The sequence below is a fragment of the Catharus ustulatus genome, chromosome 2 (assembly GCF_009819885.2).
Source record: "Catharus ustulatus isolate bCatUst1 chromosome 2, bCatUst1.pri.v2, whole genome shotgun sequence".
In the NCBI taxonomy this organism is placed as follows: Eukaryota; Metazoa; Chordata; class Aves; order Passeriformes; family Turdidae; genus Catharus; species Catharus ustulatus.
The window spans coordinates 42,782,924-42,798,671 of record NC_046222.1 but is presented as its reverse complement, the minus strand read 5'-3'; the positions used below and the strand labels follow the sequence as shown (position 1 = coordinate 42,798,671).

Below are 15,748 nucleotides of genomic sequence, written 5' to 3'. Positions count from 1 at the left end.
GGAGATCAGTCAAAGCTTAGACTCAATGATCTTGACAGGTCTTTTCCAAACAAAAAGGTTCTGATTTCATGAACATCCATCAAAGCACCAGATTTCTTCCTTCCCTATAGAAATCTCGTGTACTATGACTTTTCAACCCTGCAGCAATGTTCAGGGAGCCATTTCTTGATTTAACTGAGTACAAGGTTTTATTGTTGTATCTGGTTCTGTCCTTTAATACTTTTTAAAGAGCAAAGCATTTTTAACCTGAGCTTTACATATTGGTCTAAATAAACATCTTGTAATACTTCTCAATATATTGAGCAAGGCAGAACTATGCTGGATCTTCTTATGGTATGTTTATACACTAGAAATAAGAAGTTTCAGCAGATGGATTTTTCTTTTTTTCTGACATTTAGGATAAGACTGGTTTTAAAGGTATGAAACCTGTTGTGCTAATTAGAAAGCTTGCCAGCCATCTTTTACAGGCTTTTGTTTCGAGCTATCAATAGAAGTTGTTCATACACTGAATAATCCAGGCTTTGCCTGAAGCTAAGCCTCTCCTGTTCTGTACAGTTGGGGTATTTTGAACCAAAGCCCTTCAGCATTCTGTTGGTGCTTGAGGAAGCAAACAAACCAACCCATGAAGTCATCTGCTTCCTTTGAGCTCTGCTGCTGTGATTCAGCTCTGTACAGGTATCATATTTATAGTTTTAAAATAATGTTTTGGAGGTTGAAGTGCATGGCCATCACAGCTCAGCTGCGTTTGGAGAGCGGAGAGACCTCCAGTCCCTGGAAGCTGCTCTCTTTGTCTACGAGCTGCTCCGCAGTTGTGCTCACTGTATCTACAGCTGGGACCAACCTTTAGGGATGGGGGCATGTGGGTTCCTTAATAGCTAGTCCATGACAGAGAGAAATGTGCTCTGGGAAGCTTTCAGCTATTTTGTGACACTTTGGAATGGCCTGGTTATATGTGTGCATGATAAACACATATAATTATTTCCAATCTGCATCTGTTTCTTCAGCTGCACTGTGGTTATGCTTTCTCATGCTATATGTGCAACAATGAAAGTGAGACCTAAATTTGTATTTTCTGACAGTCAGTGCCTTGTTGGTACCTTAGCTGGGCTTTTTTCTTTCTTTTTAAGTAGAGTAATAGGTCTCTCTTTTGCTGGGTAGGAGAGCTGCTTTCCCTGTGTTCCTGCCTACATCCAAATATTCATCTCAATTACCAGTGATGTGCCAGTAGCATGAACAGCAGGGATCCTGCAGGGATCCTTCCTTCCCATCCTCTCCTCCCTGCCCAAAACTGAAGGTTGGTTTATCTGCAGAGCAGGAGAGGATGTGGCTGCACTCCACCCTTGCAGTGCAACTCTAAGCACACATTTCTTGCCTTACGTGCTGTTTGTGGCAGGCTGACCTTTCTTTCCTTCCAAGAAGTCAGCTTGCAGCCTCAGAGCTAATGTCCAAAGCCCTCCCAACTTTCCACAGCTCGGAAGCCTGTGAGCATACTGCCAGGCTGGACTGTCAGCATTGCTGGATTTATTAGTTTGTACTGCTTTGTGTCATGGTGACCTGACTTGAACAGAGATTTGCTTTTGGTTTACTTCTCCTTTTCCCTTGGAAGATGAAAAGGAAAAAAACCTCTAATATTTTAAGTATTTTTGGTTTAAAATTTATGTGGTTTTTTTTTCAATGAATTCTATTAATTTATTAGATTGACATTATTTGCATGCAGAATGGTACTGTAGCTTCTCAGATGCTTGGACAGAAACATGCAGTAAAAGGTGACTGCATGGATATTAATAGCTAAGTTAAAATTTATCTGTCTGTTTACCTTAAAGAGAAAATAAATAACCCTCAGAAAATAGCCTTTAAGTGCTGTTGGAACTATGCAGCAATTGCATAACTTCAAATACATGAGCAGTGCTGCTCCCTTGATGATCTTTTCGCTCACATTTAGGAATTATTTTCCCTGGGTTGAACCCGCAGTGCTCTCCTTGGGGCATTTCAAGCATATATGGAGGACATCAAATAGTGGTGAGCTTTCATTTAATTCTAGTATATCCTTTAAAACTGGTAACATTTCAGCTTCTTGCCAGTGTGGGGTGGACTCATTATGAAAATACCAGCATGAACCTTTTAGTCATAGATCATGTTTTTCTGACCATTAAGACTAAGTTACCTTTTCACCTCTATGGGTACAATAGGGTTCCACCAATTCAGCATTCAGGCATATCAGTGAGGAAGTTCTCACAGTGTCATTTAAATAGTCTCACTCTATTGCATTTTCCCACACTCAATTCAAATACCTACCCAGCCAGTTCATTACTAAAATCTCCTTTTGCTTTGTGGAGGAAAAAAAAAAGAAATAAATCGTTGTCAGGTAATCATAACACTGCATGACTGAACTTCAAACAAGGGGCTAGATTGGATGAAAAGCAGGTAGTGATCACAATAGGCACCTTTGACATCACATCAGAAATAACTGGGCAGAGACTTACAGAGACCTTTGTATTATACAGGTGAGATTTATATGAACATCACCGTAAGTTGCTCATTCCAGGGATGTACAGTGTTCTCATATCCTGTATTGTTGGGTGATGTCCAGTCTGAGACTCTAATCTATCTCCAATAGAGAGCAAGGTTCTCATCATGGTGCTGCTCAAAGAAACTGATTTATTCTGGCAGGCCTGTCTTGGATATATGGAGCATGACTAAGGGAAGCACCAAACCAAGATGTGCATGCCAGTATGAATCCACAAAGGTGTGGATGTGATGTTATTCAGAGTATTTGAAAAAGAAACACCTGACCACCTGCAATTAATATGTTCCCAATCATTTCCCCAGATTCCAGCAGCATTCCTAAGAGTTGAACATGGATTTTGATGGCTCATATTGGCATATTCTGTTGTAGACAAAGAACAACACTCTTGACAAAAATTTACCACTGTTGAATAGAAAAAACTGTGGCGTGATGCTGTCAGGACAGGCTCTCAGCCTGCCTGTGGGCATTGCACACAATGGATGGCAATATCATCTTTTGGGACTGTCATCAAGCATTGGCCAGCTGAGGATGACAAGGCTTTTCACTTAAAAATTTAGATGCTTTCTATCCTAAAGCTCAGCTTACAGGATACCGCATTGCACTGGCCAGTTCACTTCTCACAATAATTTTACACAATCACACCCCCAATTGTTGTTGCAAGCAGTTCCTAGTGATGGATACAGCCAGCCTAGGTTTTACTGGGAAACAGAAACTGCTTTCCTTTCTCAAACTTCAAAATACAGGTAATGTGTCTATTTGGCTGCCCATAGCCAAAAGGTTGCACAAATATGACATTAAAAAAAAAAAAAAGAGAACTCCAAACAGCTGAAATTTCTGAAATTTTGAAAATACTATGTCGCAAGTTTTCCACTTAAAGTATCCTTAAAACCTTCCCTGAAGATAGGCATTAATTTAAAGAAAAACTACATGATAGAAAAAAGCACAACCCAAAACTGGGCACTCCTGCAATGCGTGGTCTGTTTCAGAATTTCTTACAGCCTCTAAATCCTGTATTTGTGAAACATTTATTCTCCTTTCGTTCCTAAGCCTTCAACACACCTTCTTTTCCCGATGGGTTACTTGGATGTGTAATACATTAACACTTCGTACAGTCTTTGCTATCCTCAATGGAAAAATTATGTAAAAAGACAAATAATCAAACTTTATGACATCTTTGGACTGATGTTCTTATTTCTCCATACTTAACATTCAGGATCATGATAGATATAATTTATGCTTTGCAGCTATTGTTATATTTTTGGAAAAAAGAAAAGACTTGTATAAGATTTCTGTATTTTCCTCTTGTGTAGCTTTCATCTCTATATTTGTACCACAAATAATAGTTTCAAGTATTATGCAAAGATGTTGTCTAGCTACATTGTGTCATGTCCAATAAAATAGGGATATGCTTGCTTTGTAGTGGTATGAGAAGCGTTTAACTCTTCATGAAAATCCACTGGATTGAGTGGAGGGTAAAGCTGCAGGATGACACTGGACATCCTGTCACTGGACACGAGGCTGCAGCTGCCAGTACCAGGCTGGTGCTCCTACAGAGCAGCTGCTGGGAGCCTGATTTTGGGGAATACTTTGGGAGCTCCAGGTTCGAGACAATGCACACTAATTATTTACTGAGTTCAAACCCAGGTGGCTGGGACAGGGTCGGGGGGGAGGGCGCAGAGCTCTTTTCCATTTTGTTTGCAATTCAAACCCTCTACAAGACAGGATACAATAAAAGCTTATTTAATTATTTATTTATATCTTTCTTTATTCTTACATGGAAGGTCATGACTTTAATCAAAACTGCAATGGTCTAGCTGCCAGCCTATAGAAGCATTAAAATAAGTCACAATACATTCCTGATCTCCTGGCATAAACACATACAAATGAAAAGTTTTCTAAAAAGCCTGCCCTGCAGTGCAGAAGGTCCATGCACAGCAGCACTAGCAAGAAGTGCTGATGTGGGAGCAGAGGCCGTGGCACTGTGGGAATGGAGGTGCTGGCATGGTGCTGCTGGAATCAGCAAGAATACACCTGAGTAGAGACACCATCAGCACAGCAACCTACACATTGGGTAATCACTTATTTGTAACTGTTTAAAAGACAGGGTTTCAGAATAAATTGTCCCCAAACTTTACAGAGGCAGTGCCTGACCTCAATACCATGTCCACACCAAGAACTGGAGTTCGCTGCTGCCAGAATTGGTCAGTGCCATATCTGCCCTCAGAGGTGCAAGATGCAGCACTCTGCAGGATGCATCCATCCACTATCCATCCACCCCGGGGTCCTCAGTCATGGGGCAGAAGAGCTTTTCTTTTTGCTGGTCATTGACCTGGGCTGGTGCAACCTTTCCTTGGCAGCACCAACAGGGCACATCACCTCTGGCTTTTAAGGAACTGATTCCAGTGCTCAGGTGATCCTTCCCTCATCCTCAACATGTTCCACTTCCTACACCACTGCCTTCTGACATGGTGTGCAACAGGCACACAGTGGGACCCACAGCCTGGTGAGGGGCACAGCCAGAATGCTGGGAAATGCCATGTGTCCTCCATTAACAGGAGACACCATCCCCCTGCTTTCCTGTTCTAAGGAAATATTGGCAAAAAACTGGACTGCTGGTTTAGATGTCACCCCTTCTAAGGATGTGCTGCAGTGTTAGTGTGCCCTCAGAGAAGGATTAGTCATGCCAACAATGCCAATGCTTATGGACATCATTTCCACACAATACAGAACAACTTGAAAGTGATGCTGCAGTTTCATTTCTGAATGCCCTCATTCTTGTGAATTCATATTTTGGATGTCGCAAGTGCTCCATGTACACATCACAGTTTGATGGGGTTGGGACTTAACACACAGATGATTAATTTTCCAAATTAATTTGCTTTAAGCATTCCATGCAGTATAACTGGGGTAGGCATTTAGACAGTACAAAAATACATGAGTTTTTTAAAAGTGTAAGTTCTATTAACAGCAAGCATACAAAAGAAAATAATCTTAAAGTCTTTGAGACACTTGAACTTCAAAGTGTCAAAGTTAAAGAATGTAGTCCTACTTAAGTATGTATTCAGTTGAGCATGTCTGCATTGGTACCTTTATTTAGGCCCCAGTTATTTATTTACACAATGATGTTCCTCAGGACTAGAGTGGAATGACTTTGTATGTAAATATATATATATACATATATATATTTTTTATATGTATGTATGTATGTATGTATGTATGTATGTATGTATCTATCTATCTATCTATCTATCTATCTATCTATCTATCTATCTATCTATCTCTTCTGTCCTATTTCAACCTCAATGCACACCTCTTTTGCTCAAGGATAGTTTGGGGTTTTATTCTTTTTAGCAGACATAGTAATAGAAGGGTATAAACAATAAAATAAGATTACTCATTATTTGACATAGGATGTCTAAACCTTTTGAGGTAGAAGGTTTTGCTTTAACCTTTAGCAGATAACAGTCCCCCTAAATGAGATGGATTTTTTTATTGTGACATCTCAGACTCCATAATGATGCAGATGCTCTCAAGCCTGACTCATCTCTGCACAGCACAGGTGATCTTCCTCTTAAACATACTAATGAGTTAAGGAATAATCACTGGCTGCTCACAGGGAAGGCAGAGCTGGTATTTTGTGATTATCTAAATGAAAGAAATAAGTGGTGTCAGAGATTCTACCACGTGGGAATTCAGACAAAACCATCATTTGCTTTCCTGTGTGTCAGTAATGACGGTGCTGCAGCTGAGAAGGCACCAAACTGAGCCAAGGCTGAGGTGATGCCCTGAGGAGGTCCAGTGTCCTGAATCAGCTCCTGTGAGCTGCACTGGGTTTGGTGTTACCACTGTTTCACTCAGATGTTCCTGCAAGGAAGGTTGACCTAAATGTGTACCAGGGAAAGAGCTGTGCGTGTTCCTTCTGCCTTCAGGAGAGGAGCTATTTGTGAGAGATTCACACAAATAACACCTTGTTAACCGTGTCTTGGTTTTCCCTCTGGATATAAACTATCCAGCAAAACTAATTAGCTAACAAGCCACAAAATTCACTGGGTTTCTCATGCTGATGTGCTTACAGATATCATTATTATGATCATGCTTACATTTGGTTTCCAGATTCATTTAGGAAATATTTCAAGGCATCATTTAAACAAAGATGAGGAAAAATTATTAAGGCAAGGGTTTGGCAGGGGCAGACTTGGTTCGTGTTGCTCTGAGGGTAAAAATAGTTGTGCTGGTTTGTTTTGTATTGTCTGAACTTCAGGAGGATGAGGAGGGCAGGGATAAGGGCCCATCTGGACACAAAACAATGTCACAAATCACAGCTGGAAGCTGTGACACACTCCTATGGCATTCAGTGCAGGTTTCTCAGGGAAGGTCTGGGGCGCAGGACATTGTGCAGAACGGCCGTTTTTCTCATCCAAGGCAGGTGGTTTGTTTTAATTACAGAAATAAAACAGCAGTCAACAGGACCAAACAAAAGCATCCCTTGACAATAGCAACAGAAAGAAATAACAATTTAAGATGAGGTTTTATGTAAGGATATATTTGCATGACAGTCACCAAGCACAATTTGTTTGCAGCTAAATGTCTCTGAGTCTCTGCTATCTACCTGCTTCCTTTAGATGTTCCTGGAGGGTGCACCAGGGCCCCCAGTGCAGCTTTTGTATTTTCTTCTTGTGGATTTTCCTTGCTGATAGGCATCCTGCTTGTTTTGTGGTAATTCAGAACTCACAGTTGTCACTGCTTTCACAGTCTCTGTTTCCAGCACTTTGTGCTCAGTCTCCCAGCTCAGGTGCACTGAAACCCTAACCCTTGTTACCTTCTTGTGAGGCCCTTGCAAACAGCATTTGCTCTATTCTAGGAACCAGTTGTGTCCTGTATGCCAGTTAATTTATTTGGAGGAACATTCCATGGATTGGTCAAGCTCAGGTTTCTTATCCCCCTTCTTGCCAGGGTTTGGGAATTGTCTTCTGAAAGGCTTCTCATGGGGCTTCCCAGTGTGCAGCTGTCTCACCTGCTTGTGCACTATGCCAGTGTTTCCCCAGTGCTGCCATGAGTGCATGGTCACGTCTGGAACATGGAGACCCCAAATGAGCTGTCTGGAGCCCATCACTCCTGCTCTGAGCTCTTCATGGGGCTCTGCATGTTGGGCACCTTCCATACCCACCCTGCTCCATGCCCACCAAGGGCTGAATCCCCACCCTCTCAGCCCCCCACCTGCTGCTGGGAATGGATCTTGTGGCTGCTGTAGCCAAACCTTGGAAAACAGCATTGCAAACCTTGTTTTGAAAATACCCCAAATCCAGATGTGCTGTATGTTTCCCTTTGCATGTGTTTTTTTCGTAGGAATGCAAAAGCAATGACCATCAAGAAACCTAAATCGCTGATGTTTTTCATTCTAATCCTTCTAAGGGCACCCAAGAGCCATTAACAGTAATTTAAAATGAAATACACCCGTGCTGGGTCTAACTAATCAGTTCCTCAATTATACTGGCAGAAGGATGTATTCCAATTACCAAAGTACTTTCAAGTGAATTAAGACTCCTTTCTGTACTGGTTGTGGAGGTCACTCAATGTTCCCATGAATCCCTGTATGTTTACATTAAAAAAGCACACCATGATCTTTGGCAAAGGCACTTGCTCTAGGTTACTTCAGCTTTTGAGCTTGTTGCCACAAATACAATAGAAAAGAAGCCAACCATTGCAAAAGAAGCCAAGAATATCTTTCAATACTTTGTTTCTGTATCAGTGATTAATGCAAATGACACAGGAAAAGTTTTACAAACATGAAATAAAATTTTAAAAGAGAAAAGTGCAGATATCTTATTTACCACATTTAATAAGCAGTGTTTGTGTTAGAAAGGTTGGTTTTGAAAGAATGCAGTATGCCAAACTAATGAGAAAATGTTCCAAATCAGGACCTGAACTGACTTAACTACCTGCTCAGTTTACACCTATGCTGTTTCCTTGGATCACCAAAGTTTCTCCTCTTTAGGCAGGAGCGTGTGGCCAGCTTGGCTCATCTCAGCACCCATTCCATACCAAGGCAATCCCACACATCACTTTCTCCCTAGTTGATGTCAAAGGCTTATCACTAATAAAACCAAAAATACTAATTTTTCAAAACACATGAGAATCATACCCTGTAAGGTGCTTTAATGCAACCAAGTAATGAAATGTGTCTTCACCCTTTCTGGTAAGAAGCACAGATGTCTCACCCCTTGAGTTTTAAATTTGGTGTTAATGTGGTAATTCAACACCATTGTGTTGATTAAACAGCAATTTAAGTATTTTTACATTTAAATGCTCACTAAAATGTCAATATATAGCATGTCAGACAGAACATCTGCCCCTGCACTTCCCTCCTTTCCCAAAACCCCCCGTGGCACCCGGGGGTGTTGCAGGGAGTGATGGTGACTGCTGTGGTTTCACACTACATCTCAGGGGCCATTCTCACTCAGGGCACTAAGCTTCAGCTCAGCTCTAACCCCTTGCTGCAGCCCCACTACTTCTCAGGCTTTTCCAGCAGAACTAATACAGCCAGAAGGGGCTTTGGCAGCTCAACTGCATCCCTTGATCCCAAGGACAACCTTGCCTTCTCCCTGGCCCATCCTGCCTGGAACACCAGGATCTCAGCAAGGTGCAAGATGGTTTGGTGACTGCAGGCTGCAGGTGATGTTTGGACTCCTGAAAGCAGAGTCCAGATCTCTCAAATCCTGGAACAGGGAGAGCTGTGAAATACAGGCTTCACCTTGAAGCAGTTGTTAGCATTGGGAAAGACTCTTTCTCCGTCTGGTCCGTGCTGCTTGGCTTCTCAACAATCTCATTTTTATTTACAGCCACGGCATTGATGTTTTGTTTCTGTCTGTCTCTGATGTGCCCCCGGGCAGAGCTGTGGGCACAGTGCCTGCACAAGAGGAGGCTTGCAGGGCAGCTGCCCAGCTCAGGGCTGGCAGGCAGGAGCCACAGCAGCCTGAGCGTGCCAGGGGCAGGAGCTGGCAGCTGGCAGCCATGGATGCAGGAGCAGTATCCAACCTCCCTGGCCTCCTGCAGTTTCCTGCACTGTCCAAGCCCAAGCACAGTGAACAGGGAAAGAGTTTATCAGCTGGCTGGATTGATCTTGTTTAAGAAATGCAGGTTTTCTTGGTCTGTATCATAACAAAGCCTGATTGTTTCAGGGATATTAAAGTCTCCTGAGTTTCTGGTGAGTTTCTTCAGGGAAAAGGCAAGGCAGGCCACCTCACAGCTCGCTTTGCCTGGGGTACCACTGTAACTCCAGCCCCAGGGCTGTAAAAACTGAGGCACAAAGTCTTGGAGAGATGCTGGGGAGGGCACAAAAGGGAACTTGCAGAGGCCAGTGCACTCACTGTCTTCCCCCACCTGGCAGTGCTGTTGGAAGGGAGCCATGGAAGGACATCCTGTGAGCCCATCCACCTGCTGAATTCCAGAAGCAAACACCTCATCAGTGAGATTCTGCCATACCAGGGCTCTACTTCTTGCTATCTAATATCCAAAGCTGTCATTTTCTTCTCCTCAAAAGCCACATCTTTGGAGACTTCTATGTGATCAGGACAGTGTATGACAAACTATTGCCTGGTATTCACATGCCCTTCTACATAAAGCAACCTCAGGCGTGAAATGTTACTCTAAAATGTAGGTATGGACAGAAGTAAAACCAAAGTGTTATTACTTGGAAAAATCAAAAGGTGGAACCAGATGCCTAATTTAAAACCAGTAAAAAAACAGTTTGTGTATAAAGGATTTTTATTTTGAAAAACATTTTTTCAAATTTTTGAAATACAGTGTAAAGTACAACATAGAATTATGTCTGCGAAGTCAGTTTATGCATGTCATGCTAGTTATTTACATGTAGATATATACAGAGTGCAGATAATTATTGAAACCACACTACAAAATAAACAAAGAGTTCAAGAAGATAATTTAGTAGGACTTTATTAAATAGATATAGTTATTGAATGCAAATATTTTCCTATTAAAATACCATATAGTAACTAAAGAAACCCCCATAAACTCTAATACCTCCAAAATTGCCATAAATATGATTGAAAATTGAGACTATCTGTGTGCCCTGTTCAGCTGTTCTGCCCTTTGCTCCAACAGAAACTCTTGCAGAGATAATGGTGCTAATCTTTAGTGCCAGAGCTTTGATGACAACTCCCAATAAAACACTTGCAGAAAGTTCAGATGCAAAACAGCTTTCAGCTGAGGCATCCAAGGGTTGGAGCACTGTGCTCTTCACTTAAAACAACAAGACTAACCTGATGGCTTATTAAACACTGCCACACACAGGACAATTACAGAACTGATATGACCCTCAGAGACTGAATTAGTGGCTGTTTGGATTCCAAGCACCTTACTAAAACAAAACAAACTCCTAAAGCCCATGCAAAACCTCAAACTAAAAAAGAAGAGACCTCCCAATGGGTACAGACATAGCCTGACTGACAGTGGGCTTTAGCAGGAGCAGGAGATGGATGGGCTGCAGCAGCAGCACCATCTTCAGGGCTCTGTGACCAGCCAGAGAGAGACTAAGGTTGCCCATGGATTTGATCTCTGGCCACTGAACAATTCATCCAGGCCTCTCTGCTGAAACAAAGGACAACTCCAAGCTGGATCATAGATTATCCCATTAGCAGAATATTCCATCTCCTTTCTGGGAGCTTCTGGCCAGAAACCCCTCACTATAAATTGCCAAATGTCTATCTTTGACTTCACTAGAGCTTTGACAGTTTCCATCAATGGAGAAGATCCATCCCAGTCTGGAGGATGTGCTCCCTAACTGGGATTTCTCTTCTTGTTGCTCAATACAAAATTGCACAACCTTCTGCCTTAGGAAAAGAAATATCAAGAACAATGTGCTTTTTAGTTTCATTATTTATTCTGATGCAATCTTATTAAGCAGAAAATAGCCCAGGAGAGAAAAATTAACAAAACAAAAATCCAATTATTGCCATACAGTGCTTTTTTTTTTTGTTGCTGTTGTAATTACCATTCTGAACTGCAGAATTTTACAACTTTTCCTCTCCCAACATGTCTTTCCTAAAGGCACATTACAATTCAATCCAATTACAGGCAAAGAATAGAGATTAGCACCAGAAAATACATAAAAGGAAAATAAGTTACTATTACTATCATAGAATAGCTGATCAGCAAATCTGTGCATCTTTTTTTTTCCAGAAATAATTGTACAATGAACATTATAGATTAGTTAGGGACATAAGTGATAACTATGGTTTAATTTAACAGTTTTGTTACATATAACTCTAAGTGCCAAAATATGGCAAGGACATTTTAATACTGAACTCACAGGAATTACACACAAAAAATGTAATCTTTATCATCATTAATAAAAAGTGTGAATATAGAATATTAATATACTTTACATATTTATCATACAATATATCAGTCCTTCACACTATTAATTTGATTCATGTTGTACTGCAACATGTATCAAAAGGTTTAACAAAGCAAAAACATGGCTAATTATATGTTGTGGGTACAGACATTATTTCCACAAGACAAACAACAACAGCAATATATCTCTACCTTGAGTTCTACAGTGATATTTGGAACAAACCTGCTGCATCCTTTTAGGAAGGATAATAATAATAGTAATAATAATAATTATTATTATTAATTTTTTTAATGTTTAATCTTTGCTTGTACAGTGAGTCTGATTTCCATAAAGAATAGTAAATCACTACTATGAGCTAATTTAATTCAGATTGCCTAATTTTCTGGTAAGGCATTATCAAAATACTATATCTCCATTTACATTTTATAAGGATTTCTGATTCTTTGCTATCATCAGAAAGGGTTTTTGGTCAGGCCTGAGAGTATCATCATTAGAGAAGCTTTGGTGCTGCCCCCTCCCCACTTCAGTCTTTGCACCCCTACTTACTCAACTTTTTGGTTCACTGTTCAGCTTCTTGTAGAGATAAACTCCCTCTTGAAAGGCAGGGAAAAGCTGGGGCACCCAAAACCCAGCAGTGAGATCATACAGAAAGTGCTAATACATGCTGCAGAGGAGAGTACAAGAAAAACCATAGAGTTCCAAAAATCAAAACCCCTACTCCTGGAGAGCGAGTGGCTAACCATAAGTAAGAATGGACATAACCTTTTTCAGATGGAAATGCCATTTTAAAGCTAAATGACTTTAAAATTATTTATGCCTAGTTTGGAAGAAGGTCTGACAAAGCTGCAGAAAACACAGATTTCTTTTGTGAGCAGCACGTGAATGGAATCCAGTTTCTTATGAAGTTGTCTTCTCCAATCCTAATTTTGGCCTAATATGATATGAATGCATGGGAACAGATGAAACTCCTCCACAGGGATTCCTCCAGGTCTTTCTACAACCGTTCCCTCAGCACTCACAGGCTCTACTTGCTTAACCTATAACTGAACTTGGCAGTTTTACAAATTTTTTAATGAACCTGGCATCTTTGACTTTTCTAGCTTGCACTCAGACCAGATGCTTTCAAAACACAGTACTGGAGAATTGTGAGACACATACAGAGGATGTGAAATTATCTAAGCTTAGGGGTTTTCTCTGCACTTATTTTTAAATCAGGCTAGAACAAAGCAAGTAAGGCAAACAATTTTCAACATTTTCTATTTCACAATTCCTCAAGAATTTCACAACAATTAAATTGCCCTTAAGAGGTATCATCAAAGGATGTTCAGTAGAGGTTTGCTACTGACTCCATGCAACAGACAGAAGCTGGGATTTTTTCCCCTGATCACTGCATTTTCCTGCCTGTGTGAGACGTGCTGGGCTACCAGCCTCTGCTCAAAGTTCTGCTTCCCTTTCTGCTCTTTTTTTGCCTGCAGCAGCACTTTTCCTGGGAAGGTCACCAGAGGCAAACCTTTTGACAGCCTACAGTTTTTTGATTGTAAAATATAGCAAAAACACAACTAAAACCATGTTGGTCTTCTCAGGGCAATGGCAGTCTCAGGCACAGCTTAGACTAAGAAAGCTTGGCTTGCCTTAAAATGAAGGAAGATTTACCTAGCTAAGGAAAGATCTTCACTTCCTTTCATATCTGCTCTGGGCAAATTAGATGAGCACACACATCTGCCTTCACTGGCACTGCCATCTGGAACAACCCTTCATCACAATGCACTGGGTACAGTCTGGATTTAAAATGAAGTGAAAACATATTTTGGGATTAATGAAACTGTTTAGGGTGAAGAAAGAACCCAGGTCACTCAGTCACTAAAGCATGGGGTCTCTCCTCAACTGCATGCAACCAGTCTTGCTTAGACTTCCCCTATGAAAAGTATTTTTGAAAGGATGTTCTTCGAGCCTCTCTCTTTCTCTGATCATCACTCAATACTGGAATTAGTGAGCAGCAATTTCTCTGAAGAATTCATACACTACATATCAGTAAAGAATGTTCTCATGTGCTTCTCTGTGTTGGCAACAACTCTTACTTTTCAATTTAAACAAGAAAAAGGCTATGGAAAGAAAAAAAAAACCAGCAGGTAAAAAATTACGGATGTTTTTAGCACTAACAGCAGTTCTTCCTTAAAATTTCTTGAAGTAGTGTCCAACTTAGAATCAACAGATGATTTGTATGTTCATTTCTGCTACTGAAGAAAGAACTGAGCCTTGAGAGATCTGTGAAACTAAGCCTAGATAGTTCTATGAAACTGTGAATTATTTTGGAAGCACTGATGTTGAAGAAATGCTAAGCTGGAGGTTAAATGTTTTCAATCAGGACTGGTAAGTAGCCAACCATGCAGTGCATATTTTCCCTCAAGGTGTACAAGAAAACTGCTCAGACTGAGAAAGCTACTTATGGTTTTCCTCTTTTTTTTTTTCCCTTTTCAGTCCTACCAGGAGCAATCAATAGGTCTTTACAACACCTTTGAAAAGTAAGGATTTTTTTATTCTGTGGAAGGAGAGAATCTTTGTCAAATATTTTAGCAGAAGTCAGAAGAAATACCACTAAGTAAATTTTATTGCCACATGGAGCTTTTAGCATTCATAGCTTATAAAATTGGCTAGTTCACAGGTCATTTGTCTAAATTGCAATGGAAAAATAACGAGTTACAATTTATCTCAGGTTTCAAAACACACTGCTGTTTTTCACTGCTCACTTCACATGACTACCAATCAGTCCAGATTCGGCATCTCCTTGTTTTCTACAGATGTTCTGGGACACAGAGATAATATCTTCCAGATGATGGTTATCATTGAAATAAAAGTTGCTAATATTATCTATGCTGATATAGAAAGCAGGAAAGAAATCTAGTAAGTATTTGAATGAAACATTCATTAAACATATCACATTTTGAATGAGCACTCACTGCGCAGGCAGTGTTTAAACTGATATTATCAGTTGTATAAATTCTATACCATATTGTATCTCAATGACTAACAGAAGTTCCAACTTCTGATTTATGGTAAAGTCATTTCTTATTTGAAATGATTAGGATCAATTTTAGAATCAAGTTTTCTAAGGGAGCATTCAGATCACAATAGAAGCAGTACTTACATTACGAAAAAGTCCACGATTTTCCGTATTAAAAAACATAGATTACAAGAAATGTCATAGAGTGCATTGCCTCTAAATTTCACACTTCTGTGAGTAACATCCTTGGACCTGAAAGTCTGCAGCTAAATAGCTTTTTTCTTTTTTTTCTTTTTTTTTTATTGCTCTAGTGTTCCTTACCCATAAAAGAAGAACAGAACAACCTTTTGCAAACAATGGAGGTTATTTAAACAGAGTACCATCCTCAGCACAGAAACTGTTAACTGTTTCATCACATTCTGTTCTGTTGGCAGGGAGCTCTGTAACCTGCAGCTGCAGCATCTGAAGGAAATCTACCACTCAGCTAAGGGGCTGATCCCATATCTGTGTCAGATAAAAATCATAGTGCTTATTATTTGTTACCATGGATACCATGAAGATATTGCTGTCCACTAAAGATTACTAGAGGAAGACAACATAATTCTCAGGAACTAGTCCTGTTTTGCCTTCATAAGTTGCCTTTAACCAGCCTGGTTCCACTGATGGATACACTGCAAAAAAAACCATATACACAACTTTTAACACTGTTAAAAATCCCATACATGCTACATATATATTTTTAAGATGGTATTTATTCAAGAGTAATTTAAAAATCAGGGCAAAACCTGAGAGCTAAAAAGGGAATTAAGCCCCCATTTTTTGATAGGGTTCAATTTTTCATAAG

General features: G+C 40.3%; 1 protein-coding gene across 1 annotated transcript in view; it reads right to left on the bottom strand.

The window, feature by feature from the left end:
• Positions 1–10,337: 10,337 nt before the first annotated feature.
• LOC116992838 (rho GTPase-activating protein 42) overlaps positions 10,338–15,748 on the bottom strand; it is a 156,965-nt gene continuing 151,554 nt past the window's right edge. Inside the window, exon 24 of the mRNA XM_033052847.1 lies at positions 10,338–15,575. Within this exon, the coding sequence (XP_032908738.1) occupies positions 15,487–15,575 (89 nt within the window). The 3' untranslated portion in view covers positions 10,338–15,486. The remainder of the gene's footprint in view (positions 15,576–15,748) is intronic.